The sequence below is a fragment of the Microcaecilia unicolor genome, chromosome 4 (assembly GCF_901765095.1).
Source record: "Microcaecilia unicolor chromosome 4, aMicUni1.1, whole genome shotgun sequence".
NCBI classification, from domain to species: Eukaryota; Metazoa; Chordata; class Amphibia; order Gymnophiona; family Siphonopidae; genus Microcaecilia; species Microcaecilia unicolor.
In genome coordinates, this window is record NC_044034.1 from 276,541,993 (window position 1) to 276,569,804 (window position 27,812).

Consider the following 27,812-nt stretch of genomic DNA (forward strand, 5'->3'; position numbering starts at 1 on the left):
ATTCTCCTGGCTCCAAAGACACACTGCTGAGAAAATCTGCTTGTGTGTTCAATGTTCCTACAATATGTCTCACTGCAAGTAGTGGGCTGTAAGATACCACCCAATGAAAATGCAAATCATCTCTGGACAGGTAAATACTTCTTGTTCCCCTTTGCCTGTTTACATCAGAAACTGCAGTCATGTTGTCTGAGAATATGTGAACAGGCTCCCCCCAAAGTAGAGGAGCAAATGAAAGCAACATTTTCCTTACTGCATATAGTTCTCGATGGTTGAATGACCAGGAATCTTCAGTCACGGACCAACGATCCTGAACTGTCTGGAGAAGACAATGAGCTCCCCAACCAAATAGACTGGCATCTGTCATGACAAACACTCATTTGGAGAATCTAGAGATATGCCTGCTTGAAGATTTGGGGGATGAACCCACCAGATCAAGCAGATTTATGCTTGAAGTGTCATAGGTAGAATAATTTCATAATTTTACAAAGCGGAAGAGCAATAACTGAGTAACACAAGTGAAATCCTGCCCATGGAAGCATATCCAAAGTGGCTGCCATTGTCCCCAAGACTTTAACATAGTACTAAGCTCTGGACTGCATCAGGGAAAGAAGATTGAGAATCTGACTTTGAATCATGGCTTTGCATGAAGACTCCAAGAAAAAAATAAATCTATGATGGGACAACAAAATTCTAGTTTGTAACCAGCCTTTACTATGTCTAAGAGCAACTGGTCTGACATTATCTTGGTCTACTCCTTGTAAAACCTGGAACGATGCCCTCCAATTACTATGGGCGAGGAGTGGACTTCGACCCCATCACTGTGAAGAATGTGAGGAGGTAGAGGGGTCTTGAATCTGAAGGAGAATTCTTCTCATCTCCTCAACAGGAAGGCCAATGCTGTTGAAAGCGAGATTTCTGGAAATTGGAGAAAACAAATTTACCTGGCCTTTAGCGTCTTGTATCTCTGAAACAAGACTTGGAAGACCTAATGGAATTTTGGGTTTATCCTCTGGTAGATGCCGAGTTTTAGAGTCACCAAGGTCTTTCACTAACTTTTCAAGGTCCTCCCCAAACAATAATTATCCCTAAAGAGTAATTTAGCCAATTGAGACTCAGAGGCAACATCAGCTGCCCAATGACTTAACCAAAGCCACCTCCTGGCAGACGCTGCCAATGTCATATCTTCATTGATGCTTGGAGAAGATCGTGCAGTGCATCAGATAGATAGGATAATCCAGCTTCCAGATAAGTAAGAAATTCTGGTGCAGTGTCTAAGGAAGATAGCTGCTGAACCTATGAAAGGAATGCCCTTGCAGCATAGGAGCCACAAACTGTAGCCTGAAGACTTAATGATGTAACTTCAAAAAAGTGTTTCAACAAAGCCTTTAAACAGAGGTCATGCACATCTTTAAGGCCATACCACCCTCAACTGGAATGGTAGCCTTTGTGACTGCTGTAATCAGAGCATCCACTTTAGGTATGGAAAACCTGTCAACTTCAGAGGAAAGGATAGGGTAAAGATGTACCATAGCCCTTGCAACCTTATGAATAGCACCAGGAACATCCCATTATACTGAAATAAGCTCTTGCATAGCTTCATGAACATGAAATATTCTAGGCGGTTTTAGTACCTGATGTGATAGAAGGGGCCCAAATTGGAAGGCTGAGGAGTGGGAGACGAAATATTATGAACTCAAAAGTCCTGGTAATAAAAACAGGCAACTCTTTCCTTAAGAAAAAGCCTAGCCACTTTGCATTGGTCGATTGTGTTCTTTCCTATAATTAATTTTGTGTTCACCGCTTTGATCTTGGTTTTGTAAAGGCAGTATATATCAAGTCTGGAATAAACAAATATAGTAAGTTCACCTTCTCCCATATTATGTGACAGAAACAACTGAAAGGGCCCCATCAGAGCAATGACCAGAAGCTAGAAAGACTATCAACATCAATAAAGATATCCAATTTATGATTTTTGGAACTATGCTCCCCAACAATAGGGGTAGGAGGGAGAAGTTCTGTCTCGGGCTAGGCATACTTTAAAAGATATGAATAAGAAGCACAAATTCTGGAGAAAAGGACTCCATACTAGAATGCTGAATGGGCTCTATAGTGGCAGGAATGCTTTAGGAAGATGTTGGATTTAAGTAAGAAACCACTGCGCGGGTAGGGAGATTAACAGGCTGCAGTGCTGAAGTTTGTGATGGCTGCTGTAAATGCCAAGTCCACCAAAACTGCAGATGGCTGCTGTAACTGCCAAGTTCACCAAAACCACAGGTGTCTGCCATTCAATTGCATTTGTACTGGGACCTGGTAAAAAGGTCTGAACCCCGCAATTTCTGGCCCTCTGAACACTGTCCCGAGCTCCCACACCGAGAACAGCACTTAACCAAGTCAGCCGCAATAAGAATACAGAATTAGTTAGTAGTGCTGACCACCAAGCTGAAAGACACTTCAATTGAAAGGAAGTCCTGGAATAAGGGGTCATACGATAGTGACAAAAAGGAGCGGATTAAGTTTTTCTTTACAAGAAGGGTGCTGGATGTGTAGCCTCCACTGGAGGTGATAGAGGTGAGGACAGTATCTGAATTCAAGAAAGCACAGCAAACCATGAGAAATCTTATTAATTAAAAAACAAAGATAAAATGTTATATTTTAATATAACAAGTGTAAAATGACTCAAAGATTAAAATTCAATAGAATAAAACCCAATCTACAGAAGAAGAAACAGAATTACTACTACTACTTATTTCTAAAGCGCTAGTAGACATACACAGCGCTGTACACTTGAACATGAAGAGACAGTCCCTGCTCAACAAAGCTTACAATCTAATTAGGACAGACAAACAGGACAAACAAGAGATAAGGGAATATTAAAGTGAGGATGATAAAATAAGGGTTCTGAACAAATGAATAAGGGTTAGGAGTTAAAAGCAGCATCAAAAAGGTGGGCTTTTAGCTTAGATTTGAAGACGGCCAGAGATGGAGCTTGACATACCGGCTCAGGAAGTCTATTCTAGGCATATGGTACAGCAAGATAAAAGGAACAGAGTCTGGAGTTAGCAGTGGAGGAGAAGGGTGCAGGTAAGAGAGATTTACCCAGTGAACGGAGTTCCCGGGGAGGAATGTAGGGAGAGATGAGAGTGGAGAGATACTGTGGAGCTGCAGGGTGAATGAACTTATAGGTCAATAAGAGGCGTTTGAACTGTATGTGGAAACGGATAGGAAGCCAGTGAAGTGACTTGAGGAGAGGGCTAATAACGACACTGGCGGAATATTAGTCGTGCAGCAGAATTTTGAACAGATTGAAGAGGAGAGAGATGGCTAAGTGGAATTAACTTGCAAGTACTGGCAGTTTATATGTAAAATTTTCTTGAAACAAAAAAAGACATTATGTTTTTACATTGGGACTCAACAAACCCCAAGCACTACATTGCTATAGTGCATAAAAAGGACCTGGTGTCTAGGTTTTGCTGGCAGAACACAAAGCAATGCAAGGACCATCAGCTCAGCAACAGGTTCTCTCTTTACTGTGCCTTTCCCCTCCAGGCACCTCCAGCACACACTCACGCACCGCATGCATCACTTCCCCCCTCTGTACAAATTTTTCATTTATAACTAAAGAAGCAGCAGCAAAGGAGGATGAAGCCTCATACACAGCCACTCATTTCCTTCTGCTTGTGATCTTCACTGGGCTGGGGCTGCAGGAGGAAAGGGAGGGAACTAAATGTCTGTGGGCTGCAGGGGGAGTGGCCATCTGTGTGATACAGCAGAAGCAACAGAGCAGGAACTGTGCCTTATCATCCCTCAAGAAAAACCTAGAGGAATCTGTCTCACAAGAAGACTCACAGCTCATCGAGACTGCCAATCTCACCGCTCTGACAGAGGAGAACAGACACATAGATGCCTCCCCTGACAGCGCTGAGTTCCCAAAGAGATGGTGCCACTCAATGTCGCAAGCAAATCACTTTGACCCTGACCCACAACAGTCATCCCAGCCTAGCCAAGGTAAGAGACTGGAGCAGAGAGAAAAATGAGATCCAGAAAATGCCCACTGTCAAGCGAGAAGCTGAGCAGCCAAGATGGGAAGCATAACCAGGTAAGGAAGACTGTGTGAAGGATAGGCGGAACTTCCTCCATCTCGACAACTGCTCGACAACTGTTGGAGGGAAAACAGCTGAGATCTCAGGAGCAAAGCCATCCTCAGACTCCCAACTCCTGGAAAATAACAGATACAGGAAGCCAACTGGCCTCCATAGAAAAGGATTTAAAAAAAGCTGACTACTCTGCAAATACAACAAGAGGAAATCTGCAGAAATGCCTAACATTTTATGTTGGGGAGTTCCCAACTCATTAGGAAGCCACTGGGAAACTTGTAGGAGTCAGAAAAAAAGACAAATGATCAAGAATAGCACCAAAAACGTGTCTGACTGAGGGAATGAGAGAGGAAACAGTTAGTCCCGGTGCACCATTTTCACACTGTAGGATCTCAGCTAGACAGAGTTAAAAAGAGCAGAGTAAGGATGTAAGAGAAATGTTGAAGATAGCAACCCTTGGCGAAGCTAAGTCACGTGGGACACAATAACCACCATAGGAGATAGTTAGGACTGCAGGCAGAATGCTGAGAAAGGCATCGTCAAGCCTTTGAATAATTTAGAATTCGAGGATCTCAGAGAGGAAGAAGAACAAGGCAGCTAGCTGCTTCAAATGGTGAAAGAAATGAGGTCACCCAGGAGAAAAGATAATAAACAAGCAAGAGAAAGTGAATCAAAATCCACTAATGGCAATATAAGCAAAATGTGATAACTTGTTGCCAACACCTGGGAAAAGGATACTGATATACGAAGCATGGAGAGAAACCACGAGCCCACAAAAAATATGCTTTGGCTCAAATGACAGTTGTAAATTCCTTGCAAACAGCTGAGGAAAGACCACTGATACACCAGGTATGTAGAGAAACAAACTAAGCTATGTTCTCAGCAGGATCGTTTGAATAGAAAAAGCTGTCAATGCAAAATACACATAACAACAACAAACATTACAGAAATTCCTCGACGTCTGAAATACTAAAGGAGAAATACTGTATGGTTCTGCCGAGAATAGACCCACAGAAACAGAAAAATATGAGAAACTGACATGCTGTCACAGTCTCTGGTGGACATACATTGTGCCTTTTCTAAAGTGTAAAAGTCATTTTTTTTTTTTTTTTAGAGAACACGACAGAATAGGAGAATCATCCCATAGTGCTTCACTACCTAACTCAGGAATGAGACGAGATGAGCACCTAATGTAGCAGAACAGAGAAAGGAGATCTCCCAACAGTAAGGATCTTCTAAGAGAGCACACCATAATATACAATATTGGGAGATGAACCCACAACAACAGTTGCTCTAACTAAAAGAGAACAACTCACTAGTCATACCAAACCAGACAGACAGCCCTCTGGAAAAAAAACCCTGCATGAGCAAGGTTAGAAGCATGTGCTGAACCGCCAGGCAGTACCAGTGCAGCTACTGGCTGCAAACCTGAAAGGCATGAGCAAATAGCAGAACAGATGGGCGAAAGGTATCACAGTCCCAGAGATTATCAGGGCTAGCACACGTCTAGAACCCTAGAATACCAGAGAGAACATAGCACAGCAGATAAAACAGACTGTAAAAACAGATCCTCAATAAGTAAATAAGGGTGTAAATTCAGGAGAATACAAAAGGGAAAGAAACCTGAACCATGTAGAGAAACAATAGAGCATGTCCTGGCATTAGAGACGAGAGAAATTCAAATTAACTTGTGTCTGCATTAGTCAGCTTTCAGCAGGCAAACGAGACACCATGAACAAGTAAACTGTACTAGTATAAAACCAATAGGTTATGTCCTTGCAGATTTCCAATTCTAGAAAAAAATATTAGATATGATCTGTATACCATACAAACTGTAGAGAAGTACAGTTTCCATGCCCCTTTTAGATGCCAGAAAAAATAGCATATTGTGTCCTTGCAACACACCCAGAATCTAGAGAAATTAATTATTTCATCCTGAATATACAGAATCTGGTAGGCAGAAAAGAATCCTTACCAGAGATAGTTTTATTTACACTGTATCAGATTCTGGCCGCTTCCATGCAAGGAAAGGGAAACCATAGGACAGAGTACTGGAGCCTCCCACTCCAGACAAACACAAAACATCTACACTCTAGCTCACTTCACCATAAAGCAGCCGGGAAAAAAAAAAAAAAAAAAGAGAGATAAGTCTGCCCCCACATACTCAAACCTCTCATTCTGCAGTGATAGCTCGTCCTTCAAATTAACAGCGCGAATGGCGGAGGAAATCTTCCCCCCTCCAGAGACCTCATAGCACTATCAAAGAGGCTGCAGAAATAGCAGAGCGCTATCAGAAAGGTCTGCGCTGCTCCTCCACAGCTACAAACAAAATGGCAGAGTTTCACACCAAAAAAACCCAAGCGGTGTAGAAAGCTGCTAACGCCATACTGAAAACTGGCACAGCTTCGCTAAACCGAGAAGTCCTCATGCCTCCACGCTCTTTGTTTTTGAAATGGAACTCAATGGTTCTTTTTTTTTTTTTTTTTAACTGAACTAACACCTGTCCAGAACAACCACCTGGTGCTTGAACCCAAACAAAAACAGAGGAAGAGGAACTATAACACACTCTCGAGCCCAAGACCCTGCAGGGAGACAGCCATGACAGCAGGCTAAATCCATTGCACCTGCCTGCTTTTAGTTTATTTTTCTTTTTAATATCATAGTAGCTGTTCCCCGCAGCTCTGCAAACTCCCTTCCCTCGAAGGGGTTGAGGCCAGCAACGGAGCACAGTCCACTCTGAGCCCTCAGGCATACAGGGAAAGCTCGGGGATAGGAGGGGGGAGAGACCCGGCCACCTGAGTGTAGCACCCCCGAGGCATTAGAGAACCCCCGCGGGCCTCAACCTCTGCCAGCAGATAACCAAAACAGCGCACAAATATATAAAACAAAGCTTCAAACTTATTAGACTGAGAAAGAAATAAGTACATAAACCTGAGCTAACAGAAATTAGAATACAGAATGACTTTTGAGACCAAGGGGCTCACCACATCTACTGCCTTCCGGAGACTGAGAATACTGAGGTTTCCAAGGGGTTGAGCATGGATCTTATTGGCTACCTCAAAATCAGTCTTCTCAGTCTCCACCTGCTGGTAGGCGTGCACAACCCATCAGTCATTCTGGGCTGGTCCAGAGGGGACGCTAAGGAAATTATCCGTTTCTTCTTACATAGATTGACATCTTGATTTATGTTTTTTCACCCTGATACACGCAGAAGCTGAAACATGGCCACGTGTTTGTTTTTTTGGTTCTAGTGTAGTTGCATAATTTATTTTATACTTTTATTTGTATAGATATATGCAAAAAAACTCACCTTTCTGTCTCATGTAAAATGCATAAAGAAGCACAGAGGATCTCTGATACAAAGGATAAGCCCTTCATGATCTTAAAAGCTCATGTCTACACATTTATTTTTATATTGGTCTAAAAAAGGTAGCAAGAGTAGAAACACTACTATTACTACTAGACATATGCAGTGCTGTTCACAACCATCCAAGAGATGGTCCCTGCTTGACAGAATTTACAACCTATCCAAAAAGACATAACAAATAAGAAATTAGGCAGTTTAATTTGTTATGGGAATGATTAAAAACATTGGTATTAAACAGGCGAATGAGTTAAGACTTAAAAAGCACCTTCAAAAAGGTGGGCTTTTAGCCTGGATTTGAACAGGGCTAGAGATGGCGCATGACGTGCCGACTCAGGAAATTTATTCTAGGAGTTCAGCACAACAGAATGGAAGGAACGGGCAGAGATGTAAGAATGACTTACCTGGAGTTCCCTGGGAGGGATATAGGGAGAGATCACCACTGTTACTATATCTTTGCTGTATCTGAATTTTGAAACTTGGGCTTTGTACTTTCAAAGTTAAGTTTCCAGATTATTTTTGGAAATACAATGCAATAGAAATTATAATAGGAACTGCAGCATCCACTAGAAATACAAATGGTTTGTTAGACATCAGTTTAGAACACACGCTAATTATGCTGAAGTCAAAATTAAAGCACCTTAACTCAAGAAGGTATGAGCACCACACTAAGTACCTGTATTTGGGAAGCATGCAGGTCCATGGTGATAATGTGGTCAGCCCCAGCAACTGATAACATGTTTGCGACCAGTTTTGCAGAAATTGGAGCACGGCTCTAAGAAAAAACAAAGACATGTTATGCAAATATAACCACTGCCTAGTCCTTAATGCAGTGCTTCCCAGTCTTTTTGTGGCTGTGATCCCACGATTATGGTCAAATAAAACTGTGTGACCCCCCCCCCCCCCCCCCAGAGGTACAGAATAATGATGTGCGGGAAGCTCTGCCTTAATGAAAAACAATCAGGCACAAAACAGTAGCTGCAGGAAGGCTTTCTGGTAATAAATATGCCACAAATCTAGTGTATATTCTGTCCTGCGACAATGCCAGGCCCGTTCTGCAATTTGGTTTATATTAACAGTCCATCATACCCCATGTGGAGGGGCATAATCGAACGGGGACGACCATCTCTAAGGGTGTCCATCTCTAAGGACATCCCGGCAAAGGGGCGGGGAAACCGCAATTGTCGAAAAAAGATGGGCGTCCATCTTAGTTCCAAATGTGTTTATAATGATAATTTTTACAACTGGGCTCAAACAATGATTTGATAAGAGGAAAACATTATGTTTATACTTCTATGCCCTGAATCTAAAGAAAACTAAAAAAAGGATGTTATAAATAGGGTGTACAATATTTCATGGATAGAAAGATTTGAACGCCTCAATTACTGTCATTTCCCTTTTGTCTCTTGCTCTCTGACCCTCTTCAGCTTAATATCTGAGGAGTTAAGCAGAACAAATCACGCAGCAATTTAACCTTAACATTGACACTCATTTCTATCCAGTCTCACGTAACCTCTCACTAAGGTATTGACATTATATGCTCACAATTGGAACATCAAGAAAGATTCAAAATGGTTGAGAGAGCAATCAACTGAATATAAGCAATGTCAATCTGCAACGGCAAATGTGTAAGACCAGGGCCTGGGTGGGGGAAGGGGACTGGACATGAGTGTTATAGTTTTCACGCTGTATATTATCTATATATATAAAAGGCACCTCCAACGTTCCAATGAAGCCTAAAGCCGGAAACTTGAGGCGTCAGAGATATCCGGTTTGGCCTGCAGTCAGTGTAGCTCCGCCCTCGCGTCAAAACGCGATGACGTAGAGGGCGGGGTGGGGAAGGTACAACGCACGAATCCCACAGATTCTGTGACAGCAGAGGGGAGAGCGCTGCGAACTTTAATCACAAACTCGCAACCAAGTGACTGAGGAACGGAGGGAGGGAGAGGGGGGTGTGGAAATCGGAAGGGAGGGACGGAGGGGGGTGGGCTAGAACTCGGGAGGGAGGGAGGATGGTGGGGGGGGGGGGGGATTACCTTGCTAGTGCCCGTTTCATTTTTATCCGAAACAGGCATTTCTCACTAGTTTTTAATAAATCACTAGTAAACTTACAAAGTAAGGAACCATGGCAATATAAGGTAAACTAGAGGTTAATTACAAATTATAATGACCAGTATATTTATAACCACACTTCTATCGACACAAAATTCAGTTCTTTGGTCAACTGGCCTCAGTACTGCCACCAAAGGGGAATGTGATTAGATGGGGAAAAAGTAAAATTAACAGTTTTAATAAGACTATGAACACAGCAAGCAGAAACAGCAACATGAGATTATCACAAACCTTAACAGCATTAGGTCCACTCCCCACCTCCCCAACATCCACTTTTTTTTCTCTCAAACCTCACCCACTTAAAAATTACATAGCACTGCTGAAGGGGCTGGAATTGAGTCAAATACTTCTCTTGTCTGATCTTTAAACAAAACATGATATTAGACAAAGGGAACCTGAGTAAACACATAACACAGTATTTAAGTTAGGACTTCATTTATTTAAAAAACAAAAATATACAACCATAAAACTTGCTCCTAAATCATAAGAAAATTAGTAATACATGTAAAATCAATAAGCCATTAAATAGATTAGTCAGAAAGCTAATTAATACCTGTAAAGCCTGTGACTGTGGACATTTCAAACAACGTAAATAGGTTAAATCAAAACTATCAACAGAAATGGCACCTCAGTGAAGAGACTACTTAAGAACACTTTGAATTATTAGTGTTTAGGAAACAATAACTAAAAATAGCAGGACTGTCTGTTGAAGGTTAAACAACGAAGCTGATTTCACCTTGATTAAAGTAGTCGATACGAGACTAAACTATTCACTGACTCATTTAGGGGGGGGGGGGGGGGGGGGGAGAGGAGACAAGGGGAACTTTATGTACTTCTTCACTAGAGGAGGAAATAAAGAGCCAAAAGACTAGTATTATTCAGATTTATACCTTATGTGGAATTTACTTTAGCAATGGTATTGTTGACAGCTTAATTTTGAAAGAAATGCTAACTAAAATTAAGAGATCAGTGAAATGGATACATATGGATATCCCATCTTCCAACAGCCTCCAGCTTCCAAATGTAATACAAGTGATAATTCCACCTTCACACGGTTTGAAGTAAATGGCATTGAAGAAATTTAAATCTTGGAAAGTTCTCACTCACCAAAAACAAGCACCTGCGAATCTGAAATACATACCTTTATGTAAAAAGATTCCCATTCAGGATTATTAACCAGTAACAGGAATCTTGGGCATGGGTCAATTTTATATACCACCTTTCTGTGGTAGAACCCAAGCAGTATGCATATTAAGTACTGGTATTTTCTCTATTCCTATGGGCTCACAATCTGTTTTGTACCTGGGGTGATGGAGGGTTATGTGACTTGTCCAGGGCTACAAAGAGCTGCACAGGGAATCAAACCCAGTTCTTCTGGTTCTTAGCCCACAGCACTAACCATGAAGATGCTTACCTGTAGCAGGTATTCTCCAAGGACAGCAGGCCTTAAATTCTCACAAGTGGATGACGCCAACCCATGAGGTCCGGTCCGGGACTTATGACTATTATAAGTAGAGCTTTGTAGAGGGTTAGACATGCTTGACAGCGAATGTGCGAGTGCCTTCCCTCCATCCACGAGAGCGCGGTCTCAATTATGTACTACAGCAAAAAAAAGGAGTCCGGGAAATCTTCCCTAGAAAAGGAAGGAAGAAAAATGGGTTGGTTCAGGTGAAACGCTGAAACCACTTTAGGCAGGAAGGAAGGCACTGTACGTACTGTTACTCCGGACTCCGAGAATTGTAGAAAAGAGTCCCGACAGGACAGCGCCTAAAGCTCAGACACGCGTCTAGCCGATGTCATGGCCACCAAAAAGACTGTCTTGAGAGTAACATCCTTCTCCAAAGCTCGCTTAAGCGGCTTGAAAGGCGAACACTGGAGAGCCTTCAACAGCAGCCCCAGGTTCCAGGCCGGACAAGGTGACCGCACGGGAGGACGAAGCCTAAGCACCCCTCTGAGGAATCGGGCAATGTCCGGATGAGCAGCAAGGGACAAGCCAGAGACTTTCCCTCAATAGCATGCCAATGCTGCCACCTGAACCCACAGGGAATTGTAAGCCAGGCCTTTTTATAAGCCATCCTGCAAAAAATCTAGCACCAGCGAGACAGAAACCCGCGTGGGAGTGATCGCCTTTGAAACACACCACTCCTCAAGCTTGCGCCAGATCCGAGCATAAGTTGCGGAGGTGGACCGCTTGTGGGCCTGCAAGAGAGTGGAAATGACATTGTCAGAATAGCCCTTGTCTCTCATTTGCGCCCTCTCAAGAGCCAGGCCGTAAGACCAAATCAGCAGGGATCCTCCATAGACACCGGACCCTGAACCAACAGGTTTGGCACCGGGGCAAATGAAATGGAGCCTCCATCATCATCGGACAGAGATCCGCATACCACGGACGCCTTGGCCAATCCAGAGCGATTAGAATCACCAATCACCGGTGTAGTCGAATCCGAAGTAGGACTCGCCCTATCAAGGGCCAAGGAGGGAACACATATAGGAGGCCCGAGGGCCAGGGTTGAGCCAGAGCATCCAACCCTGCCGAGTGAGGATCTCTCCATCTGCTGAAAAAGTGAGGCACTTTGGCGTTTGCACTTGATGCCATTAGATCCATTCCGGGAGTCCCCCATTTGGCACAAATCTGACGAAAAACTTCTTCTGCCAGTTCCCATTCCGCCAGGTCGATTTGATGCCTGCTGAGAAAATCGGCTTGCACGTTGCTTTGACCTGCTATGTAAGCTGCTGACAGAAGCTGCAGGTGGAGCTCGGCCCACTGGCAAATCTGAGCGGCCTCCGCGGCCAGGGCCCCGCACTGAGTGCCGCCCTGCCAATTTATGTAGGCCACCGCTGGCGTGTTGTCTGACAGAACCCGGACAGCAAGCCCCTTCAGAGTCTTTTGAAAGGCCATAAGAACCTGGAATATTGCTCTCAGTTCCAAGCGATTGATGGAGCACCCCGCTTCCACGGTTGTCCACTGACCCTGAGCATAGCTTCCCTGGCAATGTGGTCCCCAGCCCGGCTGGCATCTGTTATCACCAGGCACCAAGAAGGAAGCGCAAGCGGCATTCCTTGGCGCAGCATCCTGTCAGAGAGCCACCATGCCATACTGAGCCAGGCCGCAGGGAGCCACGTTAGTCTGCGTTGATATTCCTGGGAAATTGGAGACAATTGTTGAAGCAGGGCAATCTGCAGAGGCCTCATATGCGTTCTCGCCCAAGGAACCACCGCTGATGCGGGGGCCAGGTAGGAATGTGCAAATACGCTTCTTTTAGGTCCAGAGATGTGAGAAACTCTCCTGGCTATACTGCCGCAATGACGGAGCGCAGGGTTTCCATGCGAAAGTGTCATACTCTGAGGGCCTTGTTGGCTCTTCGTAAGTCGAGGATCGGTCTGAAAGACCCACCTTTCTGAGGCACGACAAAATAAACGGAATAGCGGCCGCAGCTGCATTCGGCGGGAGGCACCGGGATCACCGCTCCGAGGTGAAGCAAGACTCGTAAGGTTTCCTCTACCGTCGCCCGTTCTGTGCCACATCGGGACTCCACAAACACGTCTCTTACCGGGGCACCGAATTCCAGTCGGTAACCTTCTCTGATCAGGTCCAGGACCCACTGATCCAAGGTAATCTTGGTCCACTCCTCTAGAAAGAGGGAAAGAAGTCCTCCTACTGCAGGAATCGAGGAGTGCACCGGCATCCCATCATTGTGAAGGACGCCCCTGAACTCCTGGCCTTGAACCGGCCCCTGAGGAACGTTTGTCCGAGTGAAAGGAGCTCCTCTGCTGAAAACGGGCACGTTGAGAAAACCCAGCAGAGCGCCCCAGGCGATACCTGTGAGCTTCATGGAAGCGAGGTCTGGAAGAGGAGGAAAACACAGGACCCTTGGAAGAAGGCCTCAGCCTATCCTCAGGTAACCGCTGAGGCTTGGAGTCCCCCAGGTCTTTCACAATCTTCTCCAATTCCTCTTCAAATAACAGGAGACATATTATATACAGACACATATTTTGTACCTCAGGCAATGGAGGGTTAAGCGACTTGTCCAGAGTCACAAGAAGCTGCAGTAGGAATCGAACCCAAATTCCCCTGATTCTCAGGTCACTGCACAAACCATTAGGCTACTCCTCCATTCCAAGATTTTCCACTCTGATGTCGGTCTTAGAAACGTCAAAAACTCTCACACTGGGCCTCTATTCTTTTGGGTCCGTTTCTGAATTTTTAAACAGAGAATTTAGAGGCCTCATGTTCAGGGCCAAGGCACGACAGACATCAGTTATGGGGGTCAGTCCCAGAAATGAATCTACTTAAAACCACTGAAAGTTTCCTGTGACATCAAGACAGTCAATGTGAAATCAAACAGTTCAATCATGAAAAATGAAGTTCTCTTCTGAAAGAGAGAAAAAAAAAACAGCCACAGCTGGTGCTTGGGCCTAAGTAGACCTCAGGAGTCGCAAAATATATAAGGAAACAAACTTGCCAAAAGAAACTAAACAAAGATAAAATTAGTCCTTACCTAATAATTTTCTTTCCATTAGTTTCAACAGATCAATCCAGAGACTTGTGAGACTGGTATGTCCCTCTACCAGCAGGTGGAGATAGAGAGAACTTCAGAGGTTTACTATATGTAGTCATGTGCAGCCACCTTAACTTCAGTACTGTCGATACCAAAGCAGTGAAAGAAGGAAGAGGAAACCTAACAGTAAGTCCTCTCCTGCCTGCATAAAACCCATGACTGCGGGAGGGTAACAACAGAAGGTTTCCTTTATGTTTTGATTTGTTTTGCTTGGTTTTTTTTTTTTAAGCCAAAAAATCAAATGAAGGAATCTGATGAAACTGAAGCAACTAGAAGAAAACACAACCTAGAACAACAAAGGGTGGGCCTCTGGATTGATCTGTTGGGACTAATGGAAAGAAAAACAACAAAGGGTGGGCCTCTGGATTGATCTGTTGGGACTAATGGAAAGAAAATTATCAGGTTAAGGACTAATTTTACCTTCCATTGCGTCCCACAGATCAATCCAGAGACTTGTGGGATGTACCAAAGCAGTTCTCAAGTGGGGCAGGGTACTACAACCTCAGCAGGCTGGAGCGATGTTCCACAGGTTGCGACTACATGCCACATCAAGTCTGGAATGCCTAGCACTGCCATGCTAAGCCTGCAAAGCCTAGCAAGGGAAGGACAGCAGATCAAGTGGACGATCTCCAAAAGCCATTCACGGCAGGACAGGGGACAAGTGGCCGAACTGCAAAGGGCAGCCACGGAAGCCAGACAGGACTTGGAAAAGTCAAATGCGATCTGGAAGAAAGCGCTGCCACCCACAATGGAAGAGACTGTCCCATCTAGAGGCCAGCTAAAGAAATTGCCTCTCTCAGTCAACAGCCACCATGGCTCTCGAAACCAGATCCCCTTTCTTGTGACCAGCCAGACGACAGCATGAGGCTATGCCAGGAGGAATTTCTGCTCAGCAGGTCCGGAATCTGATGATCCAACCACAATGTGAGTTTTTCGTAAGGAGTTGCCACCTTCCTATATACCTGAGGCTCTCTAGGTTCTGAATATGTCTGCTTCTGATCCTGCCACGCTGCATCTGCTAACCTTAAAATGGTGAGCATTAGAAGACTGCTTCAATCTTTAGCAGTGCATGAGGCTATATAGGAAGTCACTTCTGCTCAGTGGGTCACCCCAGACATTGTCCCGCCATGCAGAGGCCTAGCTAGGTGGGTTGGAAGGGGAATTACCTTCCTACAGTCCTGTGCAAGTATGAAGCAAAAATCTGACCAACAGAACTCGCTGGTCACTTAGTATAGGTGTACATGGTGAACATCTAAGAAGCAGGAAGAGACAAAGGTGGAATGGGATGGATAGCAGCAACCACTGTATGCAGAAAAGATAGGACTGTGCGCCCCATCACCCCCCTTCAGTAGAAATCCAGAGGATCTCGAACAGATGAAGTTGGGAGTTCTGAGACCCTGCCTGGACTGGATCGCTGAAGAAAACTAGGCTGCCCTAGTCCTGGTGTCCCAAAGATAAGAGCGAGCGTGACCCAACCAAAAAGAACGTGTAGACATGTCCTCAGGAAGACATTGAGTCTATGAATCATCCAGATCTTCTGCCAACTTCACTGAGTTCTCAAACAATAGTTTGCCCTGAAAAGGAAGAAGAAACAGCCGTTGTTAGAAGCTGCACCTGCCGCCCAGCAGAGCAACCACATCAAACGACAGGCTGTGACCACCAGAAACGTCTGCTTATTCGACACCCAAAACAAATCATAGAAGAAAATTGTCAACTAAGCCAGCCTTGATTCCACATCTGGCAAATGAAGAAAGGCCAGACTGCTGTATGCCGATCTCATAAAGAAAATGCCCTGGACGAGTGCTACTTCACTAAGTGATTTTAAGGCCAGCAGAGGCTGGTTCGAAAAATTCAAGAGACGCACTGGCATACACAGTGTTACTAGGCACGGAGAAGCTGCGAGTTCGGACAAGTCTGGTGCTGAAAAATTTGTGTCTGAATTCAAAGATTACGTAGAGGCTGAAGGATTCATCCCCCAACAAGTCTTCAACTATAATGAAACTGGCCTGTTTTGGAAGAAAATGTCAAAGAGAACGTTCATTACACAGGAGGAAACGGCACTGCCACGACATAAGCCTATTAAAGATAGGCTTACTCTTCTGTTGTGTGGTAATGCTAGTGGTGATTGTAAAGTGAAGCCCTTACTGGTGTACCATTCAGAAACTCCTAGAGTATTTAGCAGAAACAATGTGATCAAAAGTAAACTGTGTGTGATGTGGAGAGCAAACAAGAAAGCATGGGTCACGAGGGCAATTTTCATTGAGTGGATGAATGAAGTGTTGGGCACGAGTGTGAAAAAATACCTCCGGGAAATTATTTGCCCCTTAAGTACCTTCTGTTAATGGACAATGCTCCCGCACATCCTTCAGGTTTGGAAGATGCACTGTTGGAGCAGTTCAGTTTTATCACTGTGAAGTTCTTGCCCCCTAATACCACACCACTCATCCAGCCCATGGACCAGAATGTCATTTCCAATTTCAAAAAAACTCTACATAAAAGCATTGTTTCAAAGGTGCTTTGAGGTGACATCAGATACAGAATTGTCCTTAAGAGAGTTCTGGAAAAACCATTTCAACATTCTCAACTGCATCAGCCTCATAGATAAGGCTTGGCAGGGAGTGACATCCAGGACGATAAACTGTGGCTGGAAGAAATTATGGCTAGGATGTATGCATGAGAGAGATTTAGAAGGGTTAGATCCTTCACCTGATGACCCTACACATGTTGTGCAGTCAATTGTTCATTTAGGTAACTTCATGGGTTTGGAGGTGAGTGGTGAGGATGTGGAAGAGTTGGTGGATGACCACAGAGAAGAAGAGCTGCAAGACCTTCAACTAGAAGTGCAACAGACAGCAGATGAAGAAGTTGCTTCAGATAATGAGGAAGAAACAGTAGAGAATGTGCCTTCTTCAGAGATTAAGGACATCCTCTCCATGTGGAGTAAAGTACAGGTGTTTGTGGAGAAAAATCACCCAGACAAAGCTGTTGCAAGCCGTGTCTGCAACTTGTTCAATGATAATGTGTTGCCCCATTTTAGGCAAATTTTAAAGAGGCGACAGAAACAAACGTCTTTGGACACGTTTCTTGTGCGGCATGGGTCCACAGACTCTGAAGCTGGTCCTAGTGGCAAAAGAACAAAAAGGGAAGTGACCCCCCCCCCCCCCCCACCCCACCCCCAGAAGCTGGTCCTAGTGGCAAAAGAACAAGAGGGGAAGTGACCCCCACCCCCCCCCAGAAGCTGGTCCTAGTGGCAAAAGAACAAGAAGGGAAGTGACCCCCCCAGATAGTGTCCTTATGGAGGGGGATCCCCCTTCCAAACAATAATCTCTGCTCCTCTTTCTCCATCTTCCATACACCAAGAAGAGTCTTCAGAAAGGTAAATGCCATGTTAAATGTTCATTTATTCTATACACTAGTCTTTTTTTATTCATTTAAAAGAAAAATTGCTCGTTGCCTCGGTTTTCGTCGATAGTTTTCGGACGAATTATCGACGAAAACCGGTTTCACTGTATTTAGTTTCAGTCTGCTCTATTTGCCATACCCCAGCAACACCTGAACACAAACAGCATCTGATATTTATGGAACATTCATGAATCAAACAAAAAGGAGAAACAGTTATTTTTCTCAATATTTATATGAGTGATTTAGTCAGATAAGGCCATATAATTTCCTATAATATTAATCACAATGATTATAATATATATATATATATATATATATATATATATATATATATATATATATATACAGTGGGGGAAATAAGTATTTGATCCCTTGCTGATTTTGTAAGTTTGCCCACTGACAAAGACATGAGCAGCCCATAATTGAAGGGTAGGTTATTGGTAACAGTGAGAGATAGCACATCACAAATTAAATCCGGAAAATCACATTGTGGAAAGTATATGAATTTATTTGCATTCTGCAGAGGGAAATAAGTATTTGATCCCCCACCAACCAGTAAGAGATCTGGCCCCTACAGACCAGGTAGATGCTCCAAATCAACTCGTTACCTGCATGACAGACAGCTGTCGGCAATGGTCACCTGTATGAAAGACACCTGTCCACAGACTCAGTGAATCAGTCAGACTCTAACCTCTACAAAATGGCCAAGAGCAAGGAGCTGTCTAAGGATGTCAGGGACAAGATCATACACCTGCACAAGGCTGGAATGGGCTACAAAACCATCAGTAAGACGCTGGGCGAGAAGGAGACAACTGTTGGTGCCATAGTAAGAAAATGGAAGAAGTACAAAATGACTGTCAATCGACAAAGATCTGGGGCTCCACGCAAAATCTCACCTCGTGGGGTATCCTTGATCATGAGGAAGGTTAGAAATCAGCCTACAACTACAAGGGGGGAACTTGTCAATGATCTCAAGGCAGCTGGGACCACTGTCACCACGAAAACCATTGGTAACACATTACGACATAACGGATTGCAATCCTGCAGTGCCCGCAAGGTCCCCCTGCTCCGGAAGGCACATGTGACGGCCCGTCTGAAGTTTGCCAGTGAACACCTGGATGATGCCGAGAGTGATTGGGAGAAGGTGCTGTGGTCAGATGAGACAAAAATTGAGCTCTTTGGCATGAACTCAACTCGCCGTGTTTGGAGGAAGAGAAATGCTGCCTATGACCCAAAGAACACCGTCCCCACTGTCAAGCATGGAGGTGGAAATGTTATGTTTTGGGGGTGTTTCTCTGCTAAGGGCACAGGACTACTTCACCGCATCAATGGGAGAATGGATGGGGCCATGTACCGTACAATTCTGAGTGACAACCTCCTTCCCTCCGCCAGGGCCTTAAAAATGGGTCGTGGCTGGGTCTTCCAGCACGACAATGACCCAAAACATACAGCCAAGGCAACAAAGGAGTGGCTCAGGAAGAAGCACATTAGGGTCATGGAGTGGCCTAGCCAGTCACCAGACCTTAATCCCATTGAAAACTTATGGAGGGAGCTGAAGCTGCGAGTTGCCAAGCGACAGCCCAGAACTCTTAATGATTTAGAGATGATCTGCAAAGAGGAGTGGACCAAAATTCCTCCTGACATGTGTGCAAACCTCATCATCAACTACAGAAGACGTCTGACCGCTGTGCTTGCCAACAAGGGTTTTGCCACCAAGTATTAGGTCTTGTTTGCCAGAGGGATCAAATACTTATTTCCCTCTGCAGAATGCAAATAAATTCATATACTTTCCACAATGTGATTTTCCGGATTTAATTTGTGATGTGCTATCTCTCACTGTTACCAATAACCTACCCTTCAATTATGGGCTGCTCATGTCTTTGTCAGTGGGCAAACTTACAAAATCAGCAAGGGATCAAATACTTATTTCCCCCACTGTATATATATATATATATATGTATACACACACACAAAACAATCCTTTGTTTAAATAGACGGGACTATGTATATTGGATCAGGTTTACTAGTCTGTTCAGAATACATTAGAATGTAGTTCATAAAATAAGACTTAGCGAAGAAACAAGCATAGCTGGTTATGTAAACTCCTGTCTCACAAAGGAGACCACAACTAGCAATGCTAAAGCCATTACTATGCCTTATGTTTTCAGTGGGAAATCATAGTACTCACTTTGTCTTTTTTGTCTTGCCTGGCATAAGGAAAGCAAGGAATGACTGCAGTCACTCGGGATGATGACGCAATCTTACAAGCATTGATCATGATGAGAAGCTCCATCAAGTTGTCATTGATTTCTCCACAACCACTCTGTACAATGTATACATCTTCCCCTCTCACACTTTCACCAATCTCTACACTATGAGACAAAAATCAAAACAATGGTTAACTGAAATTACTTGGTTTTAGCTAGATTCAGATTTCTTATTTTGCATTTGTGCTATGCAGACACTATGGGCTACACACTAATAGGTAAACTTATCTTAAAATGTTATTAACAAATCAAGACTGTTAAACAGGAATGCAAAGTAAGCTAGGGGGGAAGGCGCATAACAGTGGCACCATCTTCTCCCCTATTCTTTCCCTTGGTATAAAACTAAGGCACTGAAGATCATATGGACAGGAGAATATGAAATGTAAAGCTGGTCCTGCCTGTTAATGGATGTTCCCTGAAGACTGCGGTTCATCAATCACACACAAATCATGAGAGATGTACTTGGTAGCAAATGCAGATGGTTTCAGAGCATTTAGGAAAGTGCAAAAGTCCATCATTGCTTCCATACAGCAGTTCCTCCTATGTAGTGGTGCCACAATTGCCCTTAGGTGAACATAAAAGCTCTCACTGGGTAGAATGGACACACAAAACTTATTTGTTGCATTTGTATCCCACATTTTCCCACCTATTTGCAGGCTCAATGTGGCTTACATAGTACCGTGATGGCGATCGCCAATTCCAGTATGAAAAATACATAGTGGCATTGCGTTGACGTTCATAAATGACAGAGTAAATTAGGCAGTCAGGGAGAAAGAGTTAAGTTTTGTCCAGTTCTGGTATAAGTTTTGTTGTGTTGCAGGTTCAGGTGTTTAGGTTGGATCGTTATGGTATGCCTTTTTGAACAAATTGGTTTTTAATGATTTCTGGAAGTTTGTTAGGTCATGCATTGTTTTCATGTCGTTTGGTAGTGCATTCCATAGTTGCGTGCTTATGCAGGAGAAGCTGGATGCATGTTGATTTATATTGTAGTCCTTTGCAGCTTGGGTAGTGGAAGTTTAGGTATGTGTGTGCTGACCTTTTTGTGTTTCTGGTTGGTAAGTCTATGAGGTCTGCCATGTAGACCGGGGCCTCGCCATGAATAATTTTATGAACCAGGGTGCAGGTTTTGAACGCAATTCGTTCTTTGATTGGGAGCCAATGTAGTTTTTCTCTTAAGGGTTTGGCACTTTCGTATCTCGTTTTTCCAAATATGAGTCTGGCTGCGGTGTTTTGGGCAGTTTGGAGTTTCTTAATAATTTGTTCTTTGCATCCGGCATTGCAGTAGTCTAGGTGACTTAACACCATTGATTGTATCAGGCTGCGGAATATTTCCCTCGGGAAGAAAGGTTTTACTCGTTTGAGTTTCCACATTGAGTGGAACATTTTCTTTGTAGTATTTTTCGCTTGGTTTTCTAGCGTGAGGTTTCGGTCGATTGTAACTCTAAGAATTTTCAGGCTGTCTGAAACAGGAAGGGTGTAGTCTGGGGTGTTTATATTGGTAGGTTTGTTAGTGTGGAATTGTGATGAGAGGATGAGACAATGTGTTTTTTCTGTGTTGAGTTTTAGTTGAAATGCATCCACCCATGAGTTCATGATTTGCAGGCTGAGTTTGATTTTGTTTGTGATTTCTGTTAGATCGTGTTTGAGCGGGATGTATATCGTGACGTCATCTGTGTAGATATAAGGGTTAAGGCTTTGGTTGGATAGAGATTTGGCTAGTGGGATCATCATTAGGTTGAAAAGGGTCGGTAATAGCGGTGATCCTTGGGGTACTCCGCATTCTGGTTTCCGTGGTGATGATATATTCGAGTTTGATATCCCTTGGTATGTTCTTGTGGTTAGGAAACCCTTGATCCAACTGCGTACACTTCCACCGATCCCGAAGTATTCCAGGATGTTTAGTAGTATTTTATGGTTTACCATGTCAAATGCACTAGACATGTCGAATTGTAGGAGAAGTACACTTTTGCCAGTTGCAACTTCATGTTTGAATTTGGTTAGGAGAGTGATTAGTACTGTTTCGGTGCTGTGGCTGGAGCGAAATCCTGACTGTGATCCATGTAATATTGAGAATTTGTTTAAGTAGTCGGTAAGTTGCTTGGTTACCATGCTTTCCATCAGTTTGACTACCAGAGGGATAGATGCTACCGGGCGGTAGTTGGTGATTTCATTTGCTTTTTTCTTTGATTCTTTGGGTATTGGGGTGAGTAGTATATTGCCTTTGCCCTTAGGAAAGAGATCATGTTGCAGCATGTAGTTTAGGTGTGATGTGAGGTCTGCTATGAAGCGTTGAGGGGCGGATTTTATTAGGTAGTTGGGGCATATTCCACCCAGTGGTCATGTCCAGATAGTAATAGATATTACTAAGTTTCATTGTTAGAGGCAGAGAATTCCATCTTATAGCTGCTTGATGAGAGATAGAAGACAACATCATTTAAAATATAGCATCTCTAATTGAAGGAAAATTTTACACCAACTGATCTAAACTTTGTAAATTCTTTATTGTAAGTAAGTTTTCAATATCAAAGATTTCTCCAATTCTGATGCAAAAGAAACTATTAGGGCAGAGCTCTCAGTGAAACTGCCCAAAGTTGTTTCTAGAAAGGCAGTTAAATCCGGCATCTCATTCCTTTTTACAATGTTTCTGGTGCCCCTTCAATTTGGCTTGCTTTTAGAATTTTCTGAAGAATATAACATTTAGTAACCACAATACTATCTGCATTTGACAACATTAAGACTTCTTTTGAAATATCCTATATAATAATTCTCACCGCCAACGTTCGGTCTCTGCCTGGGGCCGTGGCTCCGTGGTCTGATTCCGGCAGCAGATCAGCGACGTCATCCGCATCACACAGCCTCTTCTATCGCTTCTGTTTCTGCTGTTCGTGTGGTCCCGCCCACACGAACAGCTGAAACAGAAGAGAAAGAAGAGGCTGTGTGAAGCGGCATCCCTACAGTGCAGGAGGTAAAATCGTGCAGGAGGTAGGGAGGGGGGTCCTGAAACGACAGGGGAGGGAAGGGGGGGTCATGAACGACATGGGGGGGGGGGGGGGGAGAGGGAGTCCTTCTTTCGCTTCTGTTTCGGCTGTTTGTGTGGTCCCACCCTGCGGGACCACAGCAACAGCTGAAACAGAAGCTAAAGAAGAGGCTGTGTGAAGCATGCAGGAAGTAAAAACGTGCAGGAGGTGGGGAGGGGGGTCCTGAAATGACAGGGGAGGAAGTCCTTCTTTCGCTTCTGTTTCGGCTGTTCGTGTGGTCCCGCCCCAAAGGAACAGCTGAAACAGAAGCGAAAAAAGAGGCTGTGTGAAGCGTGCAGGAAGTAAAACGTGCAGGAGGTGGGGAGGGGGGTCCTGAAACGACAAAGGGGGGGAGGGGATTCCTGGAAATCAACTGGAAGGGTAGGGGCAGGTCCTGGAACTGAAAGGGGAGGGGGTCCTGGATCGGGGGTAGGGGGGATGGTAAGAAGGGGGAGGGGAAGAAGGGGAGGGGGTCCTGGAACTCAGAGGGGGGGGGGAGGCGGAGTGGAAAAGGGGAGAGAGGGGATGGGAAGAAGTGGCGGGGGGTCCTGGAACTCACATGTGAAGTGGGAGGGGTTTCAGGAACTCAGACAGGGGTGGAAGAGGGAGGGGAAGGGGGGTCAGCAAACTCTCGGTCTCACTGTGTCTCACATATGCACTCGCACACACTGTCATTCTGACACACACACACTCACCCAATCTCACTCTCTCTCTGACACACACACACACTTGCTCTCTCTCTCACACACACAGTCACTCTCACATACACACACTCTCTCAAACATACACACTACGAGGAAAACCTTGCTAGCGCCCGTTTCCTTAAAAACTGAAACGGGCCTTTTTTTACTAGTTTTCTCAATAAAATGCTTGCTTTTATTGCCTTATTACCTGCTACTCTGTGTCTCTCTACTCTGTCTTTCAGGCTCTCTCTTGGTGTTGGGGTATCTAAAATGAGATCGTGTGTGACCACTAAGATGGTGGGTCCCCGAATGAGTTGAGTAAGATTAAGATCAGAAAAAAGATCAACGAGATCTTAGGAGAACAGGGAGCCAGAATCGTCAACGTCAATATTAAAATCACCTAGTATAATAGGGTGCAATGAATGAAGGCACCAGTCTATAAGAGAGGATTGTAGAAGATGATAGGAAGTAGAGGTAGGAGGGGGAAGGTGGTAGATAGAAAGTCAAAAATGGGGGGGGGGGGGGGGGGGGGGGGTATTAAGAAAAAAAAAATGAGAGATTCAAATTGAGGGGGAAGAGGTAGAGAAATTGGTTAAGATAACTTCAGAGGAATAGAGAATGGCTGCTACTCCACCTCTGTGATCCGAACAATTGGACAGCAATTAGTGGTAGTTAGAAGGGGTGGCTTGGTTGAGATAGGCTGTGTCAGTGTCAGACAACCATGTCTCAGTGAGGAAGAGAAGGTCAAACTTGTGTGAGAGAATAAGGTCATGGATGAGAAAGTGTTTGCTACGGACCGAACAGCAGTTCTGAAGGCTGGCTGACAGGAAAAAGGTGTTGGAGTTTGAAAGGGAGGGACAGGAGGGAAGTAAAGGGATATGGGAGAGCTGTCTTACCTGGCTGACTCGAAGACATGGAAGAGAGTGAGGGGCCGCTGGCCCCAAATGACTGGGATAGGCGAGGCAAGACAGATGCTGAGGAGGAGAAGAAACAGCATCGAACATATAAAGGGCGAGTGACCGTACTCACTCGCAAATGCGCAGTAGAGACTTCCCTCTCTGCCCCGCCCCCGCTTCAATACGTGATGATGGGGGCGGGACAGAGAGGGAAGTCTCTACTGGCATACTGCAGACGTCGGAACCGCTCCCCCTCCCCCGGAGTCGCCGCCGCCCCTCCACCCGGCCCGAGCAGCACTGTAAACTTACATCAGCACGCAGCAGCAGGCACACCAGCAAAGCTGCCGTCGGGCTTCCTTCTCTGCCTTTGTCCCGCCCCTCGCCGACGTTACGTCACACGAGGGCGGGACACAGGCAGAGAAGGAAGCCCGCCCCGACGGCAGCTTTGCTGATGTGCCTGCTGCTGCGTGCTGATGTAAGTTTACAGTGCTGCTCGGGCCGGGTGGAGGGGCGGCGGCAGCGACTCCGGGGGGGGGGGGGGGCCTCGGAACCCCCCCCATTCCAAAAGTAGCCCGTTTTCACGGGCTCAATGGCTAGTAATGATAGAAGCAACAAAGGAGACGCTGGTGGTGTGCATGCTCAGACCTGCTCCTTGTGCGCACTCCTTTGGTGTGCGCCTACACAGTGTGCACCGGTGGTACAATTGTAATGAAGCTACAGCATACTGATGTCACTTCTGGGGCAGGTGGGGTTTGGGAGAACCTCATTTTCAGTTACTTAATCCACTCTCCAAGGCATTCAGCCCAAATTCATAAAACCTCCTTCCGTGATCTTAAAGCTATCACTTCAGCTTGGACTATTCCTCTTTCTCAGACCTTTCCCTTCCTGACCAGTTACAGACTTGGAACTCCCAGCTTTCTCAGTTTCTTTTAACACTCTTGCTTCTATTCAGTCCAGCAATACAACACATACTTGACCTCATAACTCTTGGTACACCAAAGAGCTCCAACGATAGTCTGCTCTGACAGGCTGACCAGAAGTCATCATCCTTCACCCTCTAGCCTCTCTATCTACAAAAGTATAGCCTCTTCATATAAGTCTGGGATTTCAGCAGAAGCAGCAACAACAACAACAAAGACCTATTTCACGGCATCTTAACTTCCATTATTTTCAAAACTCTCCAGATCCCTTACAAGCTACTGCTCCTCACCAAGATCCTCAAGGACGCCATCTGCCCAGATTTTGGCATCCCACTTTGAAAATAAAATTACTAACTTGTTAAATATTTTTCCTTCACAAGCAACACTTCCTCCCTCTCCCACCCCTTCAGCAATCTCAGCGTTTCCTTGCAGCATTTTTAGCCAGTTTAATTTACTATTAAAGACCTAGGTAGCCTTATTAAAACCATGATAACTACAGCTCCATTCGATCCTACCCCATCCTCTCTGCTCAAATTCTCTCTGGCTTCCCTTCTCCTTTCATTCAAACCTCTTTTCCATGAAGAATGTAGGCCGACTCAATAGCTGCAAATCCAGCATGCAACTGAAGACTTCAAGGCCACATAATCCTTGAAGGACCATGAAACAGAACAAAATGATCCTATATCTGAAAGACTCCCAACACTTCAGGACTTCCAAAAAGCAGGGAAAGAAACTGTCTGGTTTAAGTGAAAAGAAGAAACCATCATAACAGTCCACATTGAAACAGCATCAGAAAAGACAAGAGTCAATACAAGAAAGCAACTATAGCTCCAAAATCCTCCTAGCTAACTTGACAGTTACAAGGAAAACTGCTTTAAGAGGCCAGACAAAGGTTGACAACAACAGAGATTCCACTGGGGGCACCACTGCTTGAAGCAGGGGTGGGGGGAAAATCAACCTAACCACCAACACAAAAGATTGCATTACATTCGGCAGGACAGCAACAGAGACCCCACCAACTTTGCCTCTGAAGCAGGCTAGCACCACTACTAGACCTTCAGAGAATAATGCACCAATCTTTGATCCAGACTGCTTTAGAAGCATGACTACATGACTAGAAATGTCCACCTGCCACGAGTACAACCCGCTGGTCAGGGCACCAAGCCTCAAAGACCCTCCAGACCCCAATATAGGCCTGAGATGTGGAGGATAGTCACACCTCTGCTTCTCAGGCACTGAGCTTCAATGGTCAGGACATAAGCCAGAAGGAACCTGGATCATCCATTACAATCAGACCATGGAAAAAAGAGCCTTAGATTTCTTGGGAAGGGTAGCACGGAACCACTAGGAGACAAATCAGATTTGGATACTAAGGATGTCAAGCCCAATCTGACACAGCCAGAATGCCCAAAAGCAGGTGCCTTTTGATCTTGTAAAATCAATCACGCAACCTACCAGAGATCACTGGAGGGGGGGGGGGGGGGGCTTAACACAGGGTCAGGGCTGCACCACAGCATCCAATCCTGCCAACCAGACTTTCTTCAGGCTGAAGAACCAAGGGCATCTGGAATTCTGGCGAGATTCCAGGTTGAAACCTGGAGCTCCCCAGCACTCCACCACCGGTCAGGTGGCCACTGAACTGAGGTCCTAGTCTCCCAGGTCCAGCGTCTGATAACTGAGAAAATCTGCCTGGACGTTTGGCAGCCCATGCAGTGAGGGCAGACAGAGTGCCAGCAAGTGCAACTCTACCCATGTACAAAGATCATCCATCTGCACTTCCAATACCTATATTGATATAAGCTACAGCCATGGTGGCTGTCAGACAGTACATGCACCACTGAAGCCTGAAGTAGAGGAAGGAGGTGAAACAAGGCCAGACAAATAGCTTTTTCCTCCAAGCAATTTATGGTCTGTTGGACAATCCTGAGTCATGCTCTCCAAACAGTGGGATCAACCACTTCTTTAGCCGAAGTGCCGCTGGCAGAGGAAGCTGGACTTTGAACCGCTGAAACTGCGGAGGCCACTATGGCATCAGAGCCTGCACATGGGCTTTCACTCATGAACAATCTCCAGTATTGCAACTATGGACCTGAGCAACTGCAGACAGTCCTAAACTCTTGGAGCTGGGCAAAACAAGTGGGTCTGGTGTGCTCCAGCCCCAAGGGAGGAATGTGGGTGCTCCCCATAGCTTCCCCACAGAATTCAACACATCATGCACAAGGTAAAACGAAACAGCTACCGTGCCCCCACAGCGCTGCCAGCTAGCATGTTTTTTAAAAAAATGCTCCAGCTCCACCACTCCAGCACAGCTGCCCAGCCCTCCTCCACCTTTGAAGAAGCAGTATTGGCTGCCCTGGGGCCCAATTACAAAAGGCCTGCCACTGGCCTGAGTAAAGCTGGGCAAGACCGCCAAGCTTCAGCCTGCTGTTCTGCCCCACTTTCTCTCTCCATCCACCCCCAAGCTGTACCCCCTGTTGGGGAGAAACAGCATTAGCCCC

General features: G+C 45.0%; 1 protein-coding gene across 1 annotated transcript in view; it reads right to left on the reverse strand.

Moving 5' to 3' along the window:
- Positions 1-27,812, reverse strand: part of PRPS2 (phosphoribosyl pyrophosphate synthetase 2) — an 82,470-nt gene that overhangs the window by 38,746 nt on the left and 15,912 nt on the right. The window contains exons 2-3 of the mRNA XM_030201594.1: positions 19,720-19,903; positions 8,135-8,233 (exon numbers count right to left, since the gene is read on the reverse strand). Of these exons, the coding sequence (XP_030057454.1) occupies positions 8,135-8,233; positions 19,720-19,903 (283 nt within the window). The remainder of the gene's footprint in view (positions 1-8,134; positions 8,234-19,719; positions 19,904-27,812) is intronic.